The following is a 25,431-nucleotide window of genomic DNA, read 5'->3' as shown; positions in this document are numbered from 1 at the left end:
AGTTCCAACACAGCCTGTTATACCATGGTTATGCAAACCTCAGCCGGCAGCATGATTATTACATGCATGCTTTGTCTTGGATGCCTGGGCATTATAGTAAGGCCTAATACATACCCAGCACCGCGTTCATATCGATGATTTGGCGACACGATAGAGAGCTGTGCTCTCGTAAAAATTTGCGTACCTCGGAGCGGCGATTTGCGTCACGGCCTGGGACGTTACCATAGCAACTAATAGGGAGTCTCGAGGCACGGCCGCGCCCCCCTCGAAGCCTGGAATGACGTCACAAATTGACGTCCGCGAGAGAAAACTCCCGCGACGTTGTGCGTGTGTTTTTGGCACGCCGTGTGTACAGTACACAGTACGTGGAAGAGCACGATCGTCCCTAGCCCTACGTACGTGCGTAAATCGAATGGGGGGTGTTGTGGAGTTACCGTGGGGTGAGGTGATGTGGCACTAGTGGTGGTGTCTACTCGGCCGGTCCCGATTTACCCCATCCACCACCCTCTTTTTGGACAGAAAAAAAACCACACAGTCACTGAGTTAAAGGACACGTTTATTTTGTTGCTTTTTGAGACGGGATCTGCTTTGGGACGGGTTCCACGCGCAGGGAGAAACACTAACGCCGGCGCTGGTTGTTGTTGTTGTTGTCAGCGTGCATCCGTCAGCGGGCCGACCGTGGAAATGACTCAGGAGTCGGCGGTTGGGGGTTTGTGTTGTACCGGTCCACCGCAAGTAGCTGGGCCTTGATTGATGGTGCGTCCGTGCGTAAGTGACAAACCCAGCTTTTCTTCCCAAAAACATTTCATCAGAAGGAGGTGATACAGAATTAATGACGTGGAAACGTTCATACTTTGGCGTTTATAATCTGAAAAAAGTCACATTTTAATCTGTCAGTCACGACTGTGTTGGGTTGCCGTGAAAATGATTGTTCCTGTGTGGTTCTTCGTTGGAAAGACTAAGGGACGCAAGAACGATAGGAACATCGTACAAAGCGCTTGGCTGACGACGGCCTTGATAAAAACACCAGAACAAATATTATGACCATCGGGTCGTTATCTTCAGATGTCATTTATTTTTCTAAATCTGAAATCATACCCCCTACTGTGCTTCGTGGTTGCAGGTCATCACAGGATTGGAAGACAAGTTCTGGAAAAGATTGGTTCATTAAAATCATCCTTGATTTTCAGACCACAGTTGTGTTGGAGCGGAAGGATTAACACTCTGAGGTACAGAAAAGACACGGAAAATGGTCGTCATGGCAACGGAGACACAGGGCAAGCCTCGTCGGGGCCACATCAGAGTCGGTTTCTACGACATCGACAAGACCATCGGGAAAGGGAACTTTGCCGTGGTCAAGTTGGCCAAACACCGCATCACAAAATCTCAGGTGAGAGCACGACCTCATAATTATAAAAGACGAAGAATCCCTTCTCAGCCCAAAGTAATTCGTGATTTGCAGTACATGGACAGTATGCCCACTGCCTTTATCCCCAACTAGGTCTTTTCAACAATGGGTCATTCTATAAATTTAGCGTCCGATTTTTGCCTGTTCCTTTTACATCTGGTGTATGATTTTTTAATGTTTAGAACTCCTTCTGAACTTCCCAAGATGAACGGGTACTGCACATTACCTGCTTTTAAAACAAATAAACATACATGTACATGTAGGTTGAAATCAATTTCAGTAATAAAGCCCTTGTTGAAGTATACATGAATTACAGGTACATGGCAGGGACAGAAAAATGTCACACGTTGAACCCCAAAGTTATAGAATGACCCCAATGGCTTATAGTGCGTTAAACATCAGTAACGGCGTTGCGCAAAGTTTATTTGGTACTGCTCTTTGTGGTACATGTACACGTATATTAAGAGTTAAACGTTGTATTGAAATTTGTAATATTGCAGTATAATCACTACTTTTAGTTGGCAGAATTGTACTCTATTGACTTTTTCCACCACACTGAATTGCAAACATCCTTAATTAATTTAAACCCTCTTGTGACCGTTAAGCAATATTTTGAAGCTCTCATGTTTATGGAGTCCATGTATCCGTTAATCCCATGAGCGTGGATAGAACACAGGATAATGTACCGTACACTAGTGTATGTGTGGGACACTTCATTACACCATCATGTTTCATGTCCCTAAAGAATTCCATCTGTGGACGCCACTTATTTTTTCCTGCAGTGACCTAGTATTAGCCATCTGTGAAAGCAATAAAAATGTTCTGAAAAGTCAAATTTAGCAGAGAAATTTTATGGAGGTATTCGCAATTGTTCAGATCAGTCTCATAGGGTTTGTGCAGAGGGTTTCAAGTGGCATCCATATGGAATTCTTTCCCGTGTTCTGCAAGTGGAATACGGAATATCTCTTTTTAAAGCAAGCCTGACGGACCCATGTACCACATTTCTCTATTATGCAGCTCTCTGAGTAATTTTGTGTATTAAGGAACACAGTGGATGTGCTTGTAAATCACCTGCATAGTTTTATTCCCTTGGAATAGTGCAAAAGTCGCCGCTGTAATGGAGCTGGACCCAATTTCATGGCCTTGTTTACCGCAAGAGAAAAATCTATGCTTACCGTAGAAAATTCTTTGCTTACGGAAAATATATTTCATGGATTAGCAAGGAACTTTGGCTTGTACGCATGCATATCCCGTAACTAAGGATTCAGTGCTTATTAAAGATTAGTGCAGAATTTTTCTGCAAGCACTGTAAGCCATGTCAGCACAGAATGGAGATTGTAAGCGTGGGATTCAGGGTAAACAGAACCGTGAAACTGGGTCCCAATATACATGTACCTTATACATGTGTACAGTTAAATTGCACAGTCTAATAATGAGAGATTTGCCTATCAGGAGGTTATACTGTACATTTGATGAAGGATATAATTTGCTTGAAGACACCTGTTACAGATCTATACTCACCTGTACGTGTACAGACCTCCCAGATCTTCAAAGTCCTAAGAAGAATTTATGGAGGAAAGGGATGAATTCCTACAGTCACTCCACAACTTGGGAAATGTGCTGTTTCGTTCTTACTGAGCTGCCTATTTGTACGATACGACAGCCTGCCTTTTAAAGAAAGTCAGGATTAGTACAGGAACAAGCCCTTGATTCCTCCACCCACCCCTCCCCTACCCCCCTACCCACCCCTCCCCCACCATTTAGGCAACATCCACAGTTCTGCAATCGGAGCACTGTTGAATCCATCGATACCAAATGCCCACCCCCCCAACTGGCATATTTCAGGTACTGTACACCCCAGGAATCAGTCTGACCAATCTGGGCACTCCTTAATCTGGCCAATGTACACAATGACAGTTCAGAGGTCAAGACTGGATCCTCTGTACTTAAACTTGGGTTGCTGATGACAAAATGCATTTTTGGAGATAGAAATTTGTAATTTGTCACATTTGGCGCAAAACGCAAGGAAAGAGCATTGTTTGTTTACTGTAAGTACTAAATATTGCCATCATGGACATCTCAAAACAACTCATTAGGCCCTGTTTGCATCGGTGAGCAGGGCAACAGGCTATAACTGGCATGAAATTAAATGTATGTGGTAGTTTGTTCCTCCAGCGTCTATTTTACAGTTTTGAAAAGCAAGGATAGAACAGAATTTACTCTCTTGTTTTTAACCAGTAGAATTAACTTTTGACCCAATACACGTGTCACACATCTTCGTATACATATGTACATCAACAGAAGCATAAAATTTGAAAGCCAAAGTCTACATGTACATTCCAACCTTACATGTATTTGCTGAATTAAACATAGACTTCTGAAAAAAAATTCGCTGCAGTTGGAATGTGGTGGTGCTGGCAACAACTGTAATTTGTAAAAGTTACTTGTCCAGTACAACATTTGTATGTGGTTGGTCACAGCTAGGGGAGAATTTGCGGCATAGGTTATGGGTATGACGTGTGCTATGCGCAAATGATGTTGTTCCCTGTGCACAACCTTGGTAATGGCAACTTGGCATATATGTGAGCACACATGTACCCAGGCCTACTCCAAATGAGAACTGTGATCTTCTGAACTTTGTGGCAGGGCCATAAATTGCCCAGTACTCTGGCCATTTCCTGCTTCGGTTGTGTGCACATCAAGCCGTGATCAAACCAACCAGCCAGCTTGGCTCCAAGTCAACAGTGTCATGTGACTCATCAATCTGAGGAGCCTGCGTCTATCCCCCCCTCTGTTTAGTATTTTTTTGGGGGGCGGTGGAGGTTATGCTGTCGTCCCACCTTTCAAAAATTAACTGGGTCATGCGGTTCAAGCGTGCTGGTGGGGAGAAGTTGTTCCAGTGGGGGGTGAGGTCTACCGATAGGTTACTGTCCCAGGCACACTTTGTTGCTCGTGGTACTGTACTGGTACAAAACTCTGGACAATGCACAAATTTGACAAAAAATTGGTTGGGCCAAAGATTAGGCCAAACAAAAAAAAATAGCTGTGTTTCCGGTTACCTGACCCAACCTAGAAAATCATGCAGAACCTATATCTTTTTATTTGACAAATCAGTTAAATATTAAAACCTACCGGTATGGTGCCTTGCCCCAAGCCTAATTTTGTGTACATTGTGCTGTACATTGTATGGTTTTGATTTTTATTTTTTGCTTGAGATGGACGGCTTTTCTGACTTTGTATTTCAACAACCAGCTGCTTTACTACTCAATTACAGTGCTGATATGTAATATTGACGTGCACATGTACAGTATGAATCTGACACTGACTTAGCACCTGTTGCAAATATACGCACCCCCGCCCCCCAAAAAATACAATTTAAAGTAAACAAAAATAATATTTTACCCAACCAACCACCCTAATTTATTTTTCAGTGTAATAGGAAACACAAGTAATGTTTTGTTTGGCCTTACTGCTGAAGAGTGATCACTTTGGTTGTGCCATTATCCGCTCTTAATCACAGGAAAAACCACAAGTAAGATTCCACACTGGGGCTTTCAGAGTCCTCCTTTTGGATCATTTCCTTCAGACATTCTTACCCATAACCACATGTGCTTTTAGTGGGACAGACATGGGGGGGGGAAGTGGTTGGAAAATATCTGATTCCGGACTTTGCATGTACTTTTACACTTGGTGTTAGCGCACTGTTATTTGCTTTAAGGCAAAATGCCTGGGACAGCAGGCAAAGAAGCAGTGCTTAAACCATCAAGTATCCACACGCCACCTCACCAAGATCCCTCACAGTTACGTTCTACAACATCACAAACTTTAGATACTGGTACTGGTAGGCTACCGGTACACTAAATTTGCACAAGTAATACAGGTCCGCAGCTTGTCACAAGTTAGCCGGATTTCTCAGTTTTAAACCAGGAATTTCCCAGCATGCCCCTGTTTCTCCCCAAAGAATTCTCTGCCAGCCCCCATCAGTCACCCAAACCGGAAGTGAATTAAATAGTGCATTTTGTTCAACTTCTTCACAGCTCATTGTACATGTAAACTGGAATTTCACGGCTTCCCCCATAATGCCTTGTTTACCCAAATGAACTTTTTTGTACGCATGCCCAAAACCGAGCTGAGAGCTTGTGGCTAGAAACAACCAAAATAAGTTTCATAGCAAAATAAACTATAAAACTAAATCAAACCTTCTTTTAAGATGGTTAAAAAAACAGGTACATGGCCATTCCTGAGTTACAGTATTTGTTCCCCTGGCTCCCTCCTCTAGATAGCACATACATGTACACATGTACAATTTTCATACATGTACAGTATCATAGCATGTTAAGGTGCACTACACATATTTTTTGCTGTGAATTTATTGAAAACGTGTGCACCGCCCATCCATAATCCTGTCTCAGCCCCCGAAATGGCTCTTCACGCAATCAGAAAATGTCCAGCCTTAGAGCCAAAAGGTCAGCTGTGTCGTAGAAAGAAAAAAATAGCCAATTAGGGCCTGAGGCTCGTTGATGGATAATCACGGTAATTAAGGACTCTCGGACCTCTGTTCCTATTGATCTGTGACCTGACATTTGGTCCTTAATTCTCTGACCTTTTTACGTCAAGAAGTACAATGTACAGGTTACATGTACGTACCAGAAATAGTCGTCCCAGTTTGGCATTCGTTAATTTTGTTTTTCTGCCACTCTGTCGTCAACGCCCAGCGTAAAGTTGGAAATGGGATTGAACAAACTCTGTGAAACAGAATTTGTTCTTTCCTAGCTCACATACTTCCCAGAGCAGAAAATTGAGTGACTCGGTAATCATGACAGTGCAATTTTCATTTATTGTACATTGTTCATGATCACCCTAGTACATGTTTACTGAGCATATGTACGTACATGTAGGTACCGGGTACATACACATGAACATGTATGTACGTGGACATGTAAACGTGTGTGTACATACATGTACATACCGTACATTGTACATATACCGGTGTTCAATAACACTCCCTTGTGACATGTATGATGTACATAAGTTGATGTCAGTTTCCATCAAGTATTAATACTCAGACTGGTCATCCTCTACATGTATACTGGTCATACAGGTAAACCTACATACATGCATGTACCTCACAATCCACCAGGGGATCAGATATCGGTACACTTTCATACAGTGGTATACATTCCACCGTGCACACCCACTGTGCCGTTGGTTTTCCTGCCCATTTATGAGTTTGGAGGACACGGACGAAGGTTAATTGGTGGAAAGAAATGTCAAAGGAGTTTGGTTTGAATGCCAACAAAATTGCTGACACGTCTCTTGTTTGAAAAACGGAAAAAGAATTCAATAAACACGACACGTGATGATCTTTGTCAACATCTGCAATCAATAATATGCCATGGACTTGACTCTTAATTGTCACAACACATGTGTATGTTACATGACACATGAGGAAGTCACTTCTCTTGCCCTTCGCTCTTGCGCCTACCGAGATTGTCTCCCTATGCTTTGCATGAGTTGCCACATGGGGGCGCCCGGCCAGGAATTCCAAAAATCCGACTGGTTTCCTCTGTTTGCCTCACATCCTAATTCTTCTGACGTGCTGTCAGGAAACCGCCACCATCTGATTAACGTCTGTGGAAACAAGCGGTTCAGTGACATCACACCGGCCGGACTGATGGCTCACCCAAAGGCATGCATGCGTCATGCTGTACTGCACATGTACGTGTGTACATGTAGTTGGCATCAGTTCAGTGTTGCAGCCCAGTGTTGCCAAGATTTTTGGAGTGGCAGCAAAGGCCTTAGGCTGCATGCTTTTCAGAAGGGGAAATGATGTTGTGGAAAGTTGAGGAAGGGTATCCTACAGTACTTGTATGCACATGTATGATGTGCACAGAAGTACAGAATGAAAGAGATCTCAAACCGACCTTGCTGCTAGAGCAGTAACATACATGTACATGTGTATGTACATACACGCCTCCATGAGGTTGTCTCTACAGAAGTATTGATCACTTTCGTTTTGCCAGGTTAGCCCATCACCCATCGGTTTATGTGACATGGTCAACTTTTCCCCTGGTATGTGTAAAAACAACATGGCATTGTGGGAAGGTAAACTGTACCACAAAACAAGTACCGGTACACTGCTGGCAGATCTCTGGATGATGAACACAGAGCACCTTGTTGGAACTGTCAGTTGAAGTCAAAACAACTGGTTCTTCTCAGAACCAGGCAAGTCAAGCTCAGTGTGAACTTGCACACTGTATGGTAAACTTCAATGTCAGACATCTTTTGTCAAAATGTAAGACAGACCATACATGTACATATAGTATATGTACATGTATGTTTACATGTACCGTACACATGTACATGTACGGTACATTACAACATGTATGTGCATAATGTGTGCATGGAAATACTGGTTCATGTGCATGTAGCCCGGTACCAGCATACCGGTGCACACATGTATATATACAGGTACGGTACACACAAAGAAATAACTGAACGACCGGTACCTGTGCAAAGTATGACAAACAGTGAGATAACCCCCCCCCCCCCGTGATCCAGTCACACTGTCCATTCCATCGTCAGCTCACGCGTTCTTGTACATCTGCTCTGAATATGAGGACTGTCCTCCTCCCCGCCCCGCTGCCATTCAACACTCACATGTGCTGGTATATGACATCATCTCCGCTGGAGTGCACCAGTGTGTACGCAAGCTGATTAATTTTCAGCAGCCCTTATCGTCATCGGCACACAGAGTCCGCTGTGAATCACGGGCCCAAAACATATGGCAGCGGGTGACGTGATAGCCGACGTGGACGTGCGTGTAAGGGTGTTTACTTTTGGACCTCGGGAAGAGAAGTATGTTAAGGTTGTTGGGCTTCACACGTGCGCAGTTGTACTGCACATGGACCGGTAACATGCACGGATATACCAGTACAATATATGTACAGTATTCTGGTACCGGTACCATAGTGTACCTTTAGTGTTGATGAGATACTGCTGGAATTTTTGAAGCCTTTAAGTTCAAGGTTGAATCTGTCGTTCTTCTCAAGATTTTCCCCGGTTATGCTGTTGCCCAGAGTTTTTATACTTGGGACAACTCCAGCCCTCTTTGTCACTAGACACAACTGTACAACATTGTATAATTTGGCAATTTGGCCACTTACTCGTACACGTATGTACATGTACATGTACCGGTACATTGTATGCATACATGTACATGCATGTACTTGTACATTGGGCACTTGCTTGGATGTATGGCATGTTGAGAGCAGTTAACTCAAAATCCCTTTTTCAGGGCTGTTGAGGTTTAATAGAGGCTTTGCCTGGTAGCCATCTTACAGGCAAGTTCTTACATGTATCTCATGCCTCTACAATGCATGTTTTTGTTTGAGTTTCTTGAGTTCCTGGTACGAACTTGCCTTGACTGATGTTTTTGAGTTACGAGACACAACATGGGAGGGGGGGTGATATTTTTACAACCCAAAACAGCAGTGTCAATAATTTCTCTAAGCTTGTGTTTCAATATCTAAAGCCAATTTAGTCCTGTATACAGTCCATGTAGGCAGGAGCTCTAGGGCCTCATTTGAATGAAACACTAGTGCACATTATCCGTATCCATGGATGTATTTTTCTCACAAAGTCAATTACTGTATTTTGCAGTCAGAAAATCAACAGAACATAATTTGCCTGTCAGTTTCGATCCCCTGACCGCAATATGACTTCACATACACATGTACACGTACCGTAGGGGGTTATGGGGTGGATAATGGACAGTACTGATTTTAATTGAAAACAGAAATCCTTTTTTTGGTCGCAGACTATAGCCTACATGTATATACTGTAGTTATGGCCTCTACACTGTTAAAAAGATGACTGCTACATGTACACGTACATGTACATGTACATATACACATGTACATGTATGTACAGTGTAGTATACATGTACATGTACATATATGTATGGACATACGTGTGCACACATGGAATGCTCCTGGCATGGCTAAAAAAGGTAAAAACCTCAGCCAACTGTGTTTTGTGCCACATGCATGGCACCCTCAACTTTGCTAGGCATGTTCCCTTGGGTGTATAAAATTGCCATATCCCACACCGCAGCAGTAAACACAGCTCGCCAGCATAGATCTCTGCAATGTACTAAATGTGTGTAATTACATGTACATGGCAGATAAGGAAGGCAATAATTGACCAAACAGGAAATGAAAAAGCAATTCTGTTGACAGATTAAGCTGTTTGTACAATGTGTACACTTTACAGGAATACTGTAATTTGAGAGTGGAAGTAATTAAGCTGCATTGTGTTAAACACACAAACCATGCATGTTTCTGTTGAATTTTGAAGTGGAACATAACGTGTTTGCCTTGTACATGTACAGTATGTGCAACAATATTGGCAGGTTCTGGTACATGTACTTGTCCCATTTTTGTAGAGAAGTCCTCACAAGTTAAAATCTACTCTGATAGAGCCATTGGAAGGACGTCAGACTATAGGAACATTCTGCAGCATAGTTCAAAACTGAATCTCCGACAGTCACTCACACTATCGAGCTACATGTCCAATGCGGTTGAATCACTACTGGCTGTACATCGGTGTTGTAGCCTGTACATTGTAGGTCTCGAGACTTGGCCTCGGTCTCCAGACCGTCTCGAGACCTTTTTTGTGGTCTCGGTCTTGGTCTCGGGAGGGTTGGTCTCGGTCTTGAACGTGCTGGTCTCGGTCTTGGTCTCGGACATCAAGGTCTCAGATACTACACATGGTGTACGGTACATGTCCCTGTCCGTGATTGTGAGCCTTACCGGCGTGGTACGAGATGAATACTGTACATGTACATACATGTACTATGCAAAATGTAGGTTCTTTGAGTTTTAGTTGAAGTCTCAAGTTGCTGTCCCTATTTGATTCTCAATACTGATCATCAAGAGTTTTACTTTGGTTCATGAGTTTCCTCTACTGTGAGTTTAAGTCACTTGCTTCCTTACACAGTGTACCGGTACTTTCGTGCTGTACGTGTAGATGGGGTCTCATCTCGTCACTCATAACGGTGCACAAATAATGCGGTGGAATAAATCCAAATTTGCCTTCCAAGCTACATGTAGAACTTGTTTCATTTAACGCAAAATTTCAGACATACTGGTACATGTATGAGTATTCCTTTTTTTTAATGTGCTTTTGTATTTAATTTTCGATTTATTATTTGAAGTTGACGTCACTGATGTTTGCTAATCTTGGTTCATGTTTACGCACAGTAATTTTGTGCAAAGATAGAAAGCCTGTTGATATGTCTGGAAACAAGTCTGTAAACAGTTGAACTGGAAAGATAAACAGTGTACATGTAATAATTGCTAACAATGTGTACACACACGCACCTGTACATGTCTGTACATGTACATGTAGCTGTACATGTACACTACTGTACTGTACCTGTGTACATGTAGCTTACATACATTGTATGTATACATGTACACGTACAATTCATGTCATAAAACAGCATGTCAAAATGTATGTATTTACATGTATGAGCATATTTCAAGCACCAGAAAAGCGACACCATGTACATGTATTGTAGATCACCCATGTGCACAGTCTGCATGATACAAGTTCATAATGTACTTATAAATAGTTTCTGTGTTTGTCTCCTATGAACCATACACTGTATATACATGATGAACTGTAAAGTTCCTCATTTGGTCAAAACATTACTCAGATGTGTACACTTCACTCGCCATTCTTTGAGAGTTACCGACCGGTAAATTTTATCACACAATAATTATGCTCAAGATTGACCCTTGCACTTGGATTGAAGTTTGAAAGATTTCCAAGAGTCTAGTGTGTGCAAGTCATTCTCATAAGCACAATGTAGACAAGCAGGATAAATATCAATGCAGTAAAGGAAAAACTAGATTTCTGCTGTCAGATCACAACACACCGTGAGTGTCAATTGATGGAGGATGTGAAGGGCGGGGGGGGCGGGGGAACATCCCCTCTCCCCCCTCCTTTTTTATAGAAGGGATTATGTGGTTTGGGTCCCCTCCCACACACACAAGTGTGTATTTGCCTGCAACTGGGGACCCCCTATTGTTCCTCTTTTGTTTGTACTTTAACTTTTTTCTAAGACCACCCATATGTTTTGTACACAGTTGTCAATCGGGGACCCTCTGTCAATCGGGGACCTTATTGTCCTCTATTGTTCAAGGTCCCCAATTGAATGCAGTAACAAACTCACACACACAATTTTGTAAGAGGCTTACCGGTATTTGAAAATGAAATGCATGTAACTCTTGCACAAGTGTTGCACCCGTATAAAAACCATTTAACATGTCAGAAATTGTCTCAGATACAATGTACATGTAGCACCACATGCAGAGTACCTGGTACATATTGTGCATGTGCCGGTATCCCAGATTTTTGTGGGGTAAAGTGAGCCCTGGACCCGATGCCCATCTAGGGCTTCTTGTTTTGTTCTGATCAAGGTTAACTTTCCCCTCCCACATTTTCCAGAATCCATTGAACGCCCTTGAAACACACTAATGATGGATTGCCCATGCCATTTGATTGCATACCAAGCGGTTACTGGGTACATATGGCATATATTCCACATTCCAACCCTCCTGCAATTACATGTTTATACCAACATACATTGTACATGGATACAGTCCTATGTACTTGTAGATGTGCCCGTACCGAGTATTTCTGTGCCTGATTCAGAAGTTTGGGGAGCAATTCAGACATAAACCATGGAGAAATAAAACACATTTCTCCATGCATAAACCAAAAGTGTTGCCTGCATGGCACTTTCATCGATCCTGTGGAGTATATGTACATGTACATGTATTTCTACAGTGTCCCATAAGCATTTGGCACAGTCTAAGAGGCAATGCAGTCATGTACACATGTACATGTACCTGTTTAGTACATGTACTGTACATACTAGTACCAATACGCGGTACTTTAGAGCCCGTAAAATTATTAAAGGATTAGGCTCAAAAGGAGGACTTAACTTTTTTTGCTACCACCAGAACAGCAAATTTTAAAATTTAAAAGCACAAACAATTAAAACAGCCCACGACAAATGAAAAATGGCCGCTGTGATCATACTTTTGTCATTTAGAAAATTTTCTGTTGATGCAAGTCATGTGTATACATGTTTGACATGATAGTGGTCAATGAGTTTTTTTACACTCTTGGGAGCTGATGGTACCCAATTGCCTTGTGATCAGGTGCTTTACATGTACATGTACTTATGTATGAATAATAGCGGGTTCTCCCTTGAGGTACGGTATGACATACATGTACATGTAGTTTGACCACCGTGAAAACTTTTAAATAAAACAGTCACAGTACAGACAACATTGATATCGTTCACATGTAAAGGCACATACATGTACATGTACCATACGGTACATGAATACATGTACATGCTTGTATGTACAGTACATGTAAAAAGCGATTGCTTATCAAAGGCCATGGAGTTGCTACCTTCTCCACCTGCAACGGGACATCTACAGCAGACATGTACCAGTACATGTTTCTCCCTTCCCTCATACATGTATATGGAGACTGTCTCATCTGCGTGTACTGCAGGGTGAAAAACAATTCACAGCAATCAATATCCTACGTGTACAGCGACAACTGCTGAGATTCCCAGAATTCTTCCCCTTGGCGCACCTGGCTGCTTGAAGGACCTTTCTGGTTGATTTATATGTACAGGTTATGCATCCGTGGGCATTGTCGTCATGTCCGCTTTTTACGGTCAGAACTCTGGAGGACGTACATGTAATAACCAGATCAGACTTACGACATCATACACAGCGCACATGTGTGTTCCTGTTGTGCACGTGTGACCTTTGAGTTGGTGTCATCCCTTCTTGACTTTTTGGCGAAGACCGTGTGCAGTACAAGCGGTGACGCTGTCACAGATTTGGTTGAATATTCATGAACTCCGTAACACCGGTAGCTGTCATTCCTTATTCAGTCAGGTTCTTATGCACATATAAGCATGCGTCCGTCCCGCCCACCACAGCTGTGGTAGTCAAACCATGGTATTCCACAGAGCTCTGCAGGGAATTGTAGTGTTGAAATGCCATGTGTGCATTATACATTACTGGTAGTAGAGAAAGGCCGTGTCCGAAACGGGCTTCCAGAGCTACGGCTACGGTCTATTGTCTGCGCGTCTCTGTGCATTTCCAATGGAGCGAATACCAAGACCTAGCTCTAGACAAGAGATTCAGATGCAGCCTAATACTCTAGTGTGGGTGGCTTATTAGGGTCCCATGATGTGCCAGTTACATGAATATGTATCATACCTCCCTCATTTCTGAGAACTTTGTAAAATTGGGATTAATTTGCCCTGAATTGAAGCCCCTTTATTGGCAAAAAAGAGACGGTTTTTGGGAATCGTTTCCTTCGGGTGCTTCAGCGCACTCACGGACATCATGTTTGTTCAATAAACCGTATTCCAACATGACAGCACTTGGTCACAAGAACTCAGAATGTCCGATGCCAAAGGTTCATTAATCTATGCTGGCACGCCATGAGTTCCCAACAAAGGACCACTGTTGCTACCATGTGGGATTGCTTGTTCCCACATGGAGTGGATATGACAGAAATAATTGTGCTCTATAGTGGAATGAGTGTGGTACATGTGTAGAGATATACAGTTACACATTTACCTGTAGGATGTGCCGGTAATCTGAGAATAAATAATTCACAAACCCAATGTTATTTATTTATTGAACGGGGGCAATTTAAAATCCCTATCAGTTATAAACAAATCCCTGTATTCATTTGTACAGAGATATATTGCACTGCAAGAATCGTGATTTTAGTTAATTTATCTAGTAGGGTTATTATTATTTTTGAGTTTAACGTAGGTTTAGCTGTGATTCGTTATTTTAGTGTCACCGTGTCTGGTATAATTACTTTTCTTTTATCGTAGGTAGGGTTAGAGGCGTCTGTCCCCGGAAAAGATCGAGACATCACCGATGCCAGCAGGGTTAGGTTCTCCCTGTTGGCAGGGCAGACGTATCCCCATACTGTGGTTTGGGTACTAGCGCGGTGACAATCATTCATTTATCCTTATTCATTTATCCTTATCCTTTCATTTCTTAAATGAGTTTTTTTTTACGTTAACTTGTACTGCGCCGTTGATCATTTTTATGGAAACGGCGCATTATAAATGTTCAATTATATTTACAAATAGGTCATTTGGGAGACATTTTGTGGTAAATTTTTTAGCATTAGGGAGACATTGGCTTTTAGGGAGACATTTCAGTGTCTCCCTATTTTCAAACTACCAGAAGGAGGCCGAATTTTACTGTCCATATTTTGAGAGATGATAGTTTAGGGCCTTAAATGAAAACATACAAAGTTTGGTTCAGATCAGATTAGGGAATATTGAATTATGGGACAGCAAAGTGGGAAAAATTTTGTGCATGTTCTTATGGGAATGTCTCCCTAATGACCCATTAGTGGAAATTAGTGGTACCCTAGACAGATATTCCGCAGGCAAACCCACGGAATCAGGTACCGTAGTACCCAATTAATCCATGTCAACCTGACGACCAGGGATTCAAACCTGCATGGGCTGCACAGCTGGTGCTGCTAGCATCATTCTTCAAGTTCTTCACTTCCGTTCAAGTCAATTTGTTGTCAGACCTTCGTCACAAGACACCTTGCAATTCGTGTTTACTTTTGTCCGGTACAGGTCGCAATAAAAATAATCGACAAGTCCAGGTTAGACGAGGCCAACCTGCAGAAGGTGTACCGGGAGGTGGCAATTATGAAAATGTTGAACAACCCACACATCATCAAACTTTACCAGGTGAGAGCCTTGGAGGTGATTAGTTGTATAACATCTTGCATTGGCCGTGCCTATACCGGTAGCATACCAGTACCGGTGTAGTTGGGACTTTCAAACTTTTAGTCCTCACGTACATGACGTACAATGCAAGTACATATACAGTACGTTCATGACTTATTGCTGACTTCATCCACCTTGAGTAGATGCACCCCCCCATCTGTTGAAAAGAGCCATATGGGTCGGGAGCGACCGTAACGCGTGCATTTCACAGTCGTTCATAAACCAGGGAATTGCAGTTCCCACCAAAGGAGCCTTCGTTGACAGGAAGCTTGTGCCCTCTCTTAGTTGGTCCGACTCAGGGCTCCCAATAGTTCGATGGCTCATGCTATTGTGACCTGTAGTGGGAATCAAACATCACCAAACATTGCATCCTCCCACAAAAAAGTGTGTTATAGCGGTACGTCAGTGTTATTTCCCCAAAATAAAGTTGACTGTCAGTAGAGTGCTGAGACAGTGAAACTGTACTGCCGTTGTGAGTACTGTACTGTCAATTGACATTCGCATCAATGGTACATGTAGTTTGTGGTCTTTATAGACACTGTACATGTACTTCAGCCAAGTGAAATTGATTTCAAGGTGAGACTCTAAACACAGAACTTGTTTCATGTTGTTTTTGTTCTCTTGTTTACAACAGGTCATGGAGACCAAAAGCATGTTATACCTCGTCTCAGAGTACGCTAGCAACGGCGAAATGTTCGGTGAGTAATTTTATTGTGCGGTGAGGGGAAGTTTGTCTGAAAGACATCTCAAATTTGAGAAAGTGCACAGTATGTTGTAACACACTGATATGTTTGACTATCGAGGGGAAATACCAGTACAGCCGAACCTCGTATCATTGTTAGTACAACATTCTTTTCATAACAAGGGAATTTCTAGGTCCCTAGTAGTCTTTGTTCTTCGTTGTTTTCTTTCCTGGTAATGCAACGTTCCTGTCATTACAAGGCACCGGTAATCTGTAAAGTCAGAGAGACCTTTTTAAGGTTTAACAGTACTGTAGTTTTTATCAAGTTGTTTACAGCATAAGAAGTGCTTTATCTACTTTACTGGCATGCTCTGAATGGTTCATTATGTGACCCATAATACCAAAACCATACTGAAGAATTATGAGCCATATTACATATACCTGATTACTGTACATGTCTGATGTACATGTACATGATACCCATACGTGTAAACCTGGGGGTTTTTTTTAGTGACAAAGAAGGATCACTTTGAAAAACAAGAAATTCAGCCGAATGTTTATTTACTGATGATGGTACATGTACGATGGCTTTCCATTCAATTTTCCACTGACAATACCCAATATATGTACACGTGTAACTGTGCACTATACATGAATGCATGCATGACGTTGTTAATGCAGTCGTAAACATAAATCATCCACCTGTACTTACCAGCCAGTCTTCCCTCCAATTAAAAGGACAAAACAGAGAAGTGTTGTTTTGCGTTGAAATCTCCTGAAGCCTGACGACAGTTTCACAGTTGAACAATTCACTTGACATTTTTCTGTGGTTAACATGGTCAATATTGGCGCAGTATTTCTGAGTTGGACATATTTTCCAAACAAAGTTTTAAGTTCCTTCGAACACGGCTAATATCTTAACCTGTAGAGTGCATTTTGTCAGAATGATTCAATTTCACACTGTGTTGTTCACCCCCTTTTAAACTTTTTAATGACCCTTTAAATTTCTAACTGCTTCTCCCTATTGGGTTTGGCTTTAACATGTTGTATAGATGCACATCGATCTGTCTGCTTTTTATTGTATTGCCTTTGTCTTTTTGGTTGTCGTTTGGGGCTGTGTGCCTGCTGGCAATAATGATTAGGTTCACTTTCTCACCTCCTGTCATCTTGTGTATTTTTGTATTGTCCTGTGTGATGATGACAAATAAAATGATAATAATAATTGGCAATTAATGAAAAATTATTTAAATATTTTACCACTGCTGTGCGTCACTCAGTGCATACCACTGACATGGTATGGATGTGTACATAAAATACATACATGTACATTGTAAATGTACATGCACACATTCGCATGCAAGCATGCAGTACTTTATAAATAGTAAAATAGTCTGGTGTCCCAAAAGTCATCACACAAGGTGTACATTTATATCTTTCATGGTCAGTCTGTGGACCGCACTTTGGCACATGTACATGTACATATACAATGTACATGTATGCAAGGCAGCCCTGCAGAATACTTCAAATTTCTTTCCCGGATGAAACCCTGGCAAGTTTTGCGTCATCGGCTGGTATATTGCCGCTGCAAAGCCACACCGACCCTTCCGTTCCGTGAATTTCCGTCAATTCAGACAGGAATGCTAAACATCTTTTTTTTTCAGGGGTTGGCCATTTACTGCAGACCGGATATGGCGAGGGATCATATCTTGTTCATGTTGATGGGGAGGGGGAGATGGTTCCCTCAGCGATGGCGTACATGCACAATGCACAAGGGGCACGGCGGCGCGCCTGGAATCTACCGCGTAATTTGGTAGGAATCTGAGAAATGGGTTTTTCAGACTTGGCCTGCTTAACGCATCAAAAGAGGCTGCAGCTGGGATATCCTCTTTTTTTTCTCCGTAGCTCTCTCGCGTAAAGTACTTCCTGTCCATTTGGAATTTCATTTTATGGATAAGAAATGTTGCATGTTACGTTCTACCCATGTACGTGTGTGCAATGGCGAATGGCGGGACGATGGCAGCCATGCCTCCCCCCTAAAAAAAATGCAAAAATAATTTAAAAAAAAACAAAAACAGGCAATTAGAGAAAGGGAAATTTTTGTCTGTTCTCTTTCCATTCCTTCATAAAAAATGTGAAAAGCCCCCAAATGTACCGGCAACCCGGGGGTTACCGGGGGGGATAGCCTCACTCCCCAGAAAGGCCATAAAAGATAACATCAACAAATTCCAAAACCTTGATGTCCCCCAAAACAAGTTTAAGTTTGGCTCCCCAGAAAATTTGGTTCCAAATGCTCTCGCGTTCATGCATATTTCTTTTTTATGAAATCTTCTCTGACAACGAAGCATTAATTTTATTTCCATGAAATTTTGCAATTATCTACAAATATATTTCCCTGCAAGACACTACAAGGTTTACTTTTTAAAATTTCCATGGAAGTCATGGTACATGTATTTCCAACTTACAAGAAATTGTAACCGGTCCCTTACTGTGTATTTCATGATGAACGCTTGGGCGGGGAACCGGGACAAACAAAGATGCAGATCAGCAAAATGATCTGGCACACTCAAAAAAAAAGTCTAAAAGTCTCACTTGTGAGATTTGTCAGAGTTTCTTCATCAGGATTCGCCTGTTTGTTCAGGAATTTTTCCAACAATTGGGAAAATGCTGAGACCGCCATGGAGGTGCTTCAATGGTTGCCTTCATACAGTGGGCAGACACAAATGTACTGTGGAATTTTTCAAACACTGTGTGTGATTTCTATTCCATGTATCAGAAACAAGTGTATAGAATGGGTATAGATGCTGATGTGGAGCCCCTCAAAACCTCTGGTGATTATTTTGTGGATGTGGATATTTAATTTTCCTCCAATCTCCCTCCTGATTGCGACGGCACATCCTCTACATGTACATGGATGTACAGTGTATTTCCAGTAGATCATGTGCACTGTATACATACATACATCTACCAGTATTTAATTTTCCATGATGATACATGTATAGATGTACGTCTACATGTTCTGTTACCGGTACGTGCATGGTAGATCTACCGATTATTCATTATAAGAATGGGAAAAGCTGTCTGTGAGAACATTCCTCAGATGTGCATCGGCCTTTTCCACTTGAATTCAGACAGGCAGAGTTACCGTTGCCATGGCTCCGTTGGACAGGTCTCGGCCAATTCCTTCAGCCTTATATTCTTGCCACAGCAGCGATGGCGGCCCTGCCGTGTTTTTGGTCACTAACGCTTCCCTGTTCTCACGGCAACAGATTACCTTGCCAACCATGGCCGCATGACGGAGAAGGAAGCCCGGAAGAAGTTCTGGCAGATTGTCAATGCTGTCCAGTACTGCCACGAGAGGAGAGTGGTCCACCGAGACCTGAAGGTGGGTGGAGGGGGCGTGGTTAGCACTGATGGAGGGAGGGGGGATTAACTTGAGGACCATGCAATTGTGCATGCACATTGCACTGTACATGTTCAACCTGACTGTATGAACATGTACACCAACAGACATATTTGTGTATACATGTACATATTTACTTGCTTGGGCAAATATGCCGATTTCAGAACGATTCACATAAACCCTAGCGAGTTAAGGCGAATAAAGTTATGAGCTGTGAATCTAAAGGAGAGAGTAGTTTTACTAATGCACACTTATGGAACCGTGCCTCTCACAGCCTCGTTTTGCTCATACTGTACTTAAAACCTTCCTATACGGATAGGGTTTGTGTATACCAGGTTTTCCTGTTGTGGACACTGCCTGCATCTGGGGACCCCCTATTGTTCCTCTTTTGTTTGTACTTAAACTTTTTTTAGAAGACCACCCATATGTTTTGTACACAGCTGTCAATCGGGGACTTTCTGTCAGTTGGGGACCTTATTGTCATCTATCGGTCAGGGTCCCCAATTGAATGCAGAAACAAACTCACATACTCTGTAGTTTTGGAAACTTCATTTGACCTCATACTTTTTGACATCCACGACTGAATACTGTCGGATGGGCCCCCTGCAGATCCAATGTGAATCTGTCAAAACTCCATGACTAAAGAAACCTCAAAAAGGGACTTTCTTGGCCCAAATACAGGTTCCAGGACAAATTTTTGCATTATAACCTGACTCACATGTATACACTGTACATGTTCATGTATGTATGTATGGGTAATTTTTTATACATGTATACAAGTACATATGTACAATGTACATGTGCTTATCAAGTGAGCCCCATTTACCTTTGACGTCCCTTCCAATGTCCAATAAACGTGGAATGAAAGCACAGTTCATCAGGCGCCACAAATCTTTCAGAATCAAGGCCCCCAGGGCTAGTCAAACATAGCTCAGGATAAACATGTTAAATGTGTGGCAAAAGTTGTTTTTCTCAATTTGAACTAACTACAGAATGTTCTACAGGGTGCAAAACAAATATGAGGGGAAAAAATCCCCGGAACCGTTTGACGTCAGCGCTGTAATATTAAGCCAGCACCGGCTGACCCCAACACTCCTGTTGCCCTGGAAATTCTTGGATGTGCAAATGTGGGGGGTGGGGGGAGTTCTGTATACCAGCATGTGTTCCTGTCATTTCCTTGGCTTCTTGGCAAAACAGGGATCAGAACAACCGAATCCATACTTTAAAGTTATGGGTAATTCGGGGGTCCATTTTTTTTCGTGCCCCTGTCACATGTGACTTTGTTACTGCAGAATACATTTTCTGATTACCAGGAGTGATGGATTAATGCAAATTACAATACATGTACATGTAGTTATAGTTTGACATCAATTCCAGTGATATTTCCGAGTCAAATAACAAAGGTTAGATGGGAAGTTCATGCCCTCTCTTGTCCCCACTCGGAGCAGAATTTCGTTTTGACAGTTTCTGTTAGTGCATGTACCGTGACTTTGTTATACACTCACCATCACCAAGTGCTGCTAAATGCTTGTAACTTCCCACCAGGCCGAGAACCTGCTCCTGGATGCCAACATGAACATCAAGATCGCCGACTTTGGGTTCAGCAACTTCTTCACGCCGGGGGACCAGCTGGCGACATGGTGCGGCAGTCCGCCATACGCGGCACCAGAGGTCTTCGAAGGGCAGCGATATAGTGGGCCACAGCTCGACATCTGGGTGAGTCCTATATATATACTAAGTACGATTTTGCGTGATTTTCTGCGCAGAGTCGATGACTTTGGATGGAAAATATGAAAAAATCTTGTTAGGTAACATTGTCCAATAGAGTACAGGTACATGTACTTGCAATCGAGAAGAAAAATGAAAAATAAAATTAATACTTTGTAAAATTTTACGTAAATGTTTGAGTCAATTTACAATATTAATAGGTTTAAGATGACAAAATGATGACTTGCAGTTGGGGATTGAACCCAGCTGCGCGCTCGTGCATCATGTGATCTCAGGATGCGTGCACTATCCAATACACCACTGAACCTTTGTTGGAATTTAATGTACTGGTCATAACCTTTATACATGTAGGCTTTATACTTGTGTGTACATATGCATCAAAGAGGGCGCTGTCTACTCATAGCCAGCTAAATACCATTCATTAAAATTTAGCCAGCAATGGCTAAATATCCACTGTTTTACATATTTTTTTATGGGTAATCCACAGAATTAATGTGAAGCTTTATTAACACAGGAGGAACAAAACATTGGCAGGAGTCTCACACTTTTTTACTACAGTGCATGTAGCCTACATGTAGGAGTTCTGTTTCTACAATTGTTAATTATCAAATTAAAATCTTAAGTTGCATTAATTGATGTGTGCACACCGGTACTGTACATTATACGTGTCCTTGAATAGAAAAGCACAGTACAGAAGAAAGTCTTTGTTTCAATTCGTCTGCACTTTCATTCTCTGAGAATCGACTTGGAAAGCTCTTACAGGTAGCCCTATACAGTGTGCCGGCAATGAGTAATGCTCACTTGTACTGTGCAGGGCACCGTACATGTACCTGTTTCACCAGCCTTGTGTGTACCCAGATGGGGCCTGAAATGTCAGCCCTGCATGCAAAATGGAGACTATTGATCCCACTGAGCGTGCCCAATTTACGCAGCCTCGTCAGGCCCATGGTGGGTGAGCTGTCAGCATTATCAATGATATCGAAACACAGTAATGGGGTACACGTGTGTGGTATTAAACTGAACAAGCACACGTGCACAGTGGCAGGCTGTATAATTTGTCATTAGGGAATACATTGAAATATCGATCACACTGTACAATGTGCATGCTTAATGGTCCATATTGCTTAGATATTTCTTAAAATGCCTGCACCGGTATAGTACGGTACTGGTGCACATGTTCAGGTGTAGACGCACAGAATAAAAGAAATTGAAAACAGGGCCTACATAAATTACATTGTAACTACAAAGAGAGGAAGTAGCCAGTTCGTGACTTTCTTGGCTATATGGTATGCCACACTGATCATTTATGACTGAAGCCTTGTCCATGCTTCACAGGTATCTTACCCTAATGAGCCAGCTTACTACAGGTACGGTACATGTACCGGTACATTCCGACGGTACACACCAAGAACGGAAGCGCATCCCAGGTCATTCTGGAACAGTAATTACTGTACCCTTGTGCCAGGTCTGCCCAACAGACACAGGCTTTGCACTAACTTGCACGTGTGTGCGGTTTCATTGTTCTTGAATGACCTCGCCTTCAAATACCGACCTAGCTCCTCCCATCCTCCTCAGCTGCCCTCCCACCCCACATTCTCCTCCCATTTTGTTTTCAAACATGTACCGGTAAATGTACATGTGATCTGGTCTGGAACAGGCAACTTTATAACCAACGTTGACTACAATCAAGATACTGTACAAATGAACCTGTTCGGTGAAAATGTATGACAAGAGAAGCACTGGTGAATGTCCAATTCTCATTTGTTTGCTCAAGAAAAAGCACACTATACTTGCTGGTTATCTGTAAACCTGGACAAATTTTAAAAATGTTTGTACATACATGTATGATGTGTTTAGAAGTTCTTTCAAATGGCGAGACTGTAACTGATAACCAGCCATGAGTTCACTTTACTCTAAAACCACTTGAAAATTTAAAGAGATTATTTTTAGTCTCTGTGTAGTGGCGAGCTGACGTAAAATCGTGAATTTCTTTTGTTCGAGAGACAAACAAAATTGATAATGTCGCTGAAAGTCGGCTTGTTTACACGGCACTTATACAATGTACGTGTGGGGTATGGATCCCCAAGAAACTGCACGAGTGGGTGTAGGTAATACATGGATACACACCCAGATGAACTGTTGACATTTTACTGTGTGTTGATCGAGCGCTGCATTGGGATATGGCGTGAGGAGCGTTGAGGGCTTCAGGGTGTTTGTGGGAGCCGGCTCGCCATCTCACACTGATGGAAGGTGGTTCGGGGTACAGCAAGGTTGGGGGGGGGAAATAGAAAGATGTGGGGGCGGATGAAGGAGTGGGTTTGCGTTTGCCGATTCAAAACAAGTGCATGAGATGTAGCACAGCGGTAGGCCCCACCCATTTGTTTTGTTTGTCCTTTAAAAAAACAAGCCTTCATTTTTTTAGAGTATTTGAAAGGAAAATGAGTACAAAAAAGAGTCAGCAAAGAAAATGGCAACTGTAGTGGATTACTGGCCTTCGGTGTTCAGATGCACAATACAGCCGTTTCGCAATAGTGCGCCGCCAAGAGTTTGCAACGTGTTGGCCAATCACAATGCGTGAAATCTGTCGACCTAATGCGCGTTTGGAAAGGGTCGACAAATTTCGTCAATGACAGATTGGCCAACGCATTGCAAACTCTTGGCGGTGCACTTTTGTGAATCACCCATATTGTATACAGCTCAGATGCACAATTTTTATAAGTTATTCATTCTAAGATACCGGGGGTATGAAATGTTTCCACTGCTGTTACGAATGTACATGTACAGTACATGTACATTGCACTGTACCCACTGCAGTACCTGTTACACATGTACTGTGTGCAAACTGCAAATCTGCAATGCTAACAAGTACTGTACATTTACCTTGAAATGACCAGAGATAAATTTAAAAGGCTCTTCTGTTGAGAAGGTGTGATTGTCCCGGTACTTTCTTTGGATTTGACCTGAAGCATTTGAAGGGACTCAGTGACATGTGCATTTGGATGAAGGACCGTCCTTCATGCATGAAACGGCGCACTGTCCATGCAGAACAATTGCATTCTGAGTTTGTTTTACAAATTTGCATAATGAGTACATGTATACCGGTACATATAAAAATGTAAAAAAAACTTTTGCTTTTTTTTTCCTGTGATAAGTATGTACAGTATGTAATTTTATGTTTCCTAATGAGAACAATCACTGTGAACATGTATAAATTTATAAGCCATTACGGCATGCCGTACATATGAGCATGATAAGTATTTATGTACATGTATCCGGTACACACATACTGTACATGTACATAGTCTTTGTACATGCTGCAACCTGTGTATTGGAGCATGTCATTTGTGCTTTTCAAATTTTTTCAGCCTAAAATAAATTTCATTTCATAAAATGTGCGTGACCTTACTGTGTATTTTACTGGTTCGTGTACATGTATATGTAAGGCCTCATACATTATTTTGCTATGCATGCATTTCCAAGCCCAGTGGCCCACTCTTACCCAGCTTATAATGGAATTGCCCACAGGGCCTCCACCACCCATTGACGTCATCACCCATTGTTATTGGTTGGCTAAAAAAACATGGCCGATTCTGCCTAGCAACCGGATCCCAATTTACCGTACTGTAAATGTACCCGGTACATGTATGTGTGCCATCCAGGCACACTGAATTTCTCTTGAACTCCCATAGTTTTCCCTTCTAGTATTCTTTTTTTTTCTTCTCTAGAACTCTTCTTTTTCCTTGCTATCCTTTACTATACATAGTTAAGGTTACCACGGCGACCAGATGGGAGCCTCTTGGAAATGCTGCAGCAGACGGCAAAATCTGAAGAGCAAACAATGGGGAGCTCAGTTTTTCGGGGTTGGTTTTTTGGGGGGGGGTTGAGTATGTAGGGTTCTTTAGTAGAACTTAGAGTTTGTTGACATTGTACATGTATGTACCGGTACATGTACAATGTACACTATGCAGAACATTCTAAGAACTACGGTATCGCATAACTGTATATTTATAGCGTGTTCTGTTGTTAGGAAAAGTTTATTTATTCAGTGTGCTTGTACCGATACACGTAGGCTGTACATGTACCGGTGCCAATGTCCGTACATGTACAGTGTTTGTGTGCGTCATTTAATGGAAATGTTATTTTTGGGAGTGTGAAGTTGCTGTTCATAAGTACCTGCATGTGCACAGTTGATCACAAACATTGTTTTTCAGTTTTGAGAGTTTTTCTCTGCGTCACTTTTTCAGGTAAATGTACATGTAGGCTCATTATAACGACACAGTTCATTATGATCACCATCCACTATCCCCCATGCATGTACAGGTAAATAGGTTTAACAC

General features: G+C 42.1%; 1 protein-coding gene across 3 annotated transcripts in view; it reads left to right on the top strand.

The window, feature by feature from the left end:
- Positions 1-323: 323 nt before the first annotated feature.
- Positions 324-25,431, top strand: part of LOC110982964 (serine/threonine-protein kinase SIK2-like) — a 47,146-nt gene continuing 22,038 nt past the window's right edge. The window contains exons 1-6 of one of the 3 annotated variants that reach the window (XM_022241794.2): positions 324-756; positions 1,191-1,390; positions 15,129-15,245; positions 15,919-15,982; positions 19,233-19,348; positions 20,912-21,082. In XM_022241794.2, the coding sequence (XP_022097486.1) occupies positions 1,250-1,390; positions 15,129-15,245; positions 15,919-15,982; positions 19,233-19,348; positions 20,912-21,082 (609 nt within the window). In that variant the 5' untranslated portion in view covers positions 324-756; positions 1,191-1,249. Of the gene's footprint in view, positions 769-1,123; positions 1,391-15,128; positions 15,246-15,918; positions 15,983-19,232; positions 19,349-20,911; positions 21,083-25,431 lie in introns of all 3 variants that reach the window. The other 2 variants (XM_022241793.2, XM_022241792.2) reach the window with 2 other exon arrangements.

The sequence above is a fragment of the Acanthaster planci genome, linkage group LG10 (assembly GCF_054643075.1).
Source record: "Acanthaster planci isolate LZ-2023a linkage group LG10, COTS_SCS, whole genome shotgun sequence".
In the NCBI taxonomy this organism is placed as follows: Eukaryota; Metazoa; Echinodermata; class Asteroidea; order Valvatida; family Acanthasteridae; genus Acanthaster; species Acanthaster planci.
Note: the sequence above shows the minus strand (reverse complement) of the source record. Positions and strands in the feature narration are given on the sequence as shown.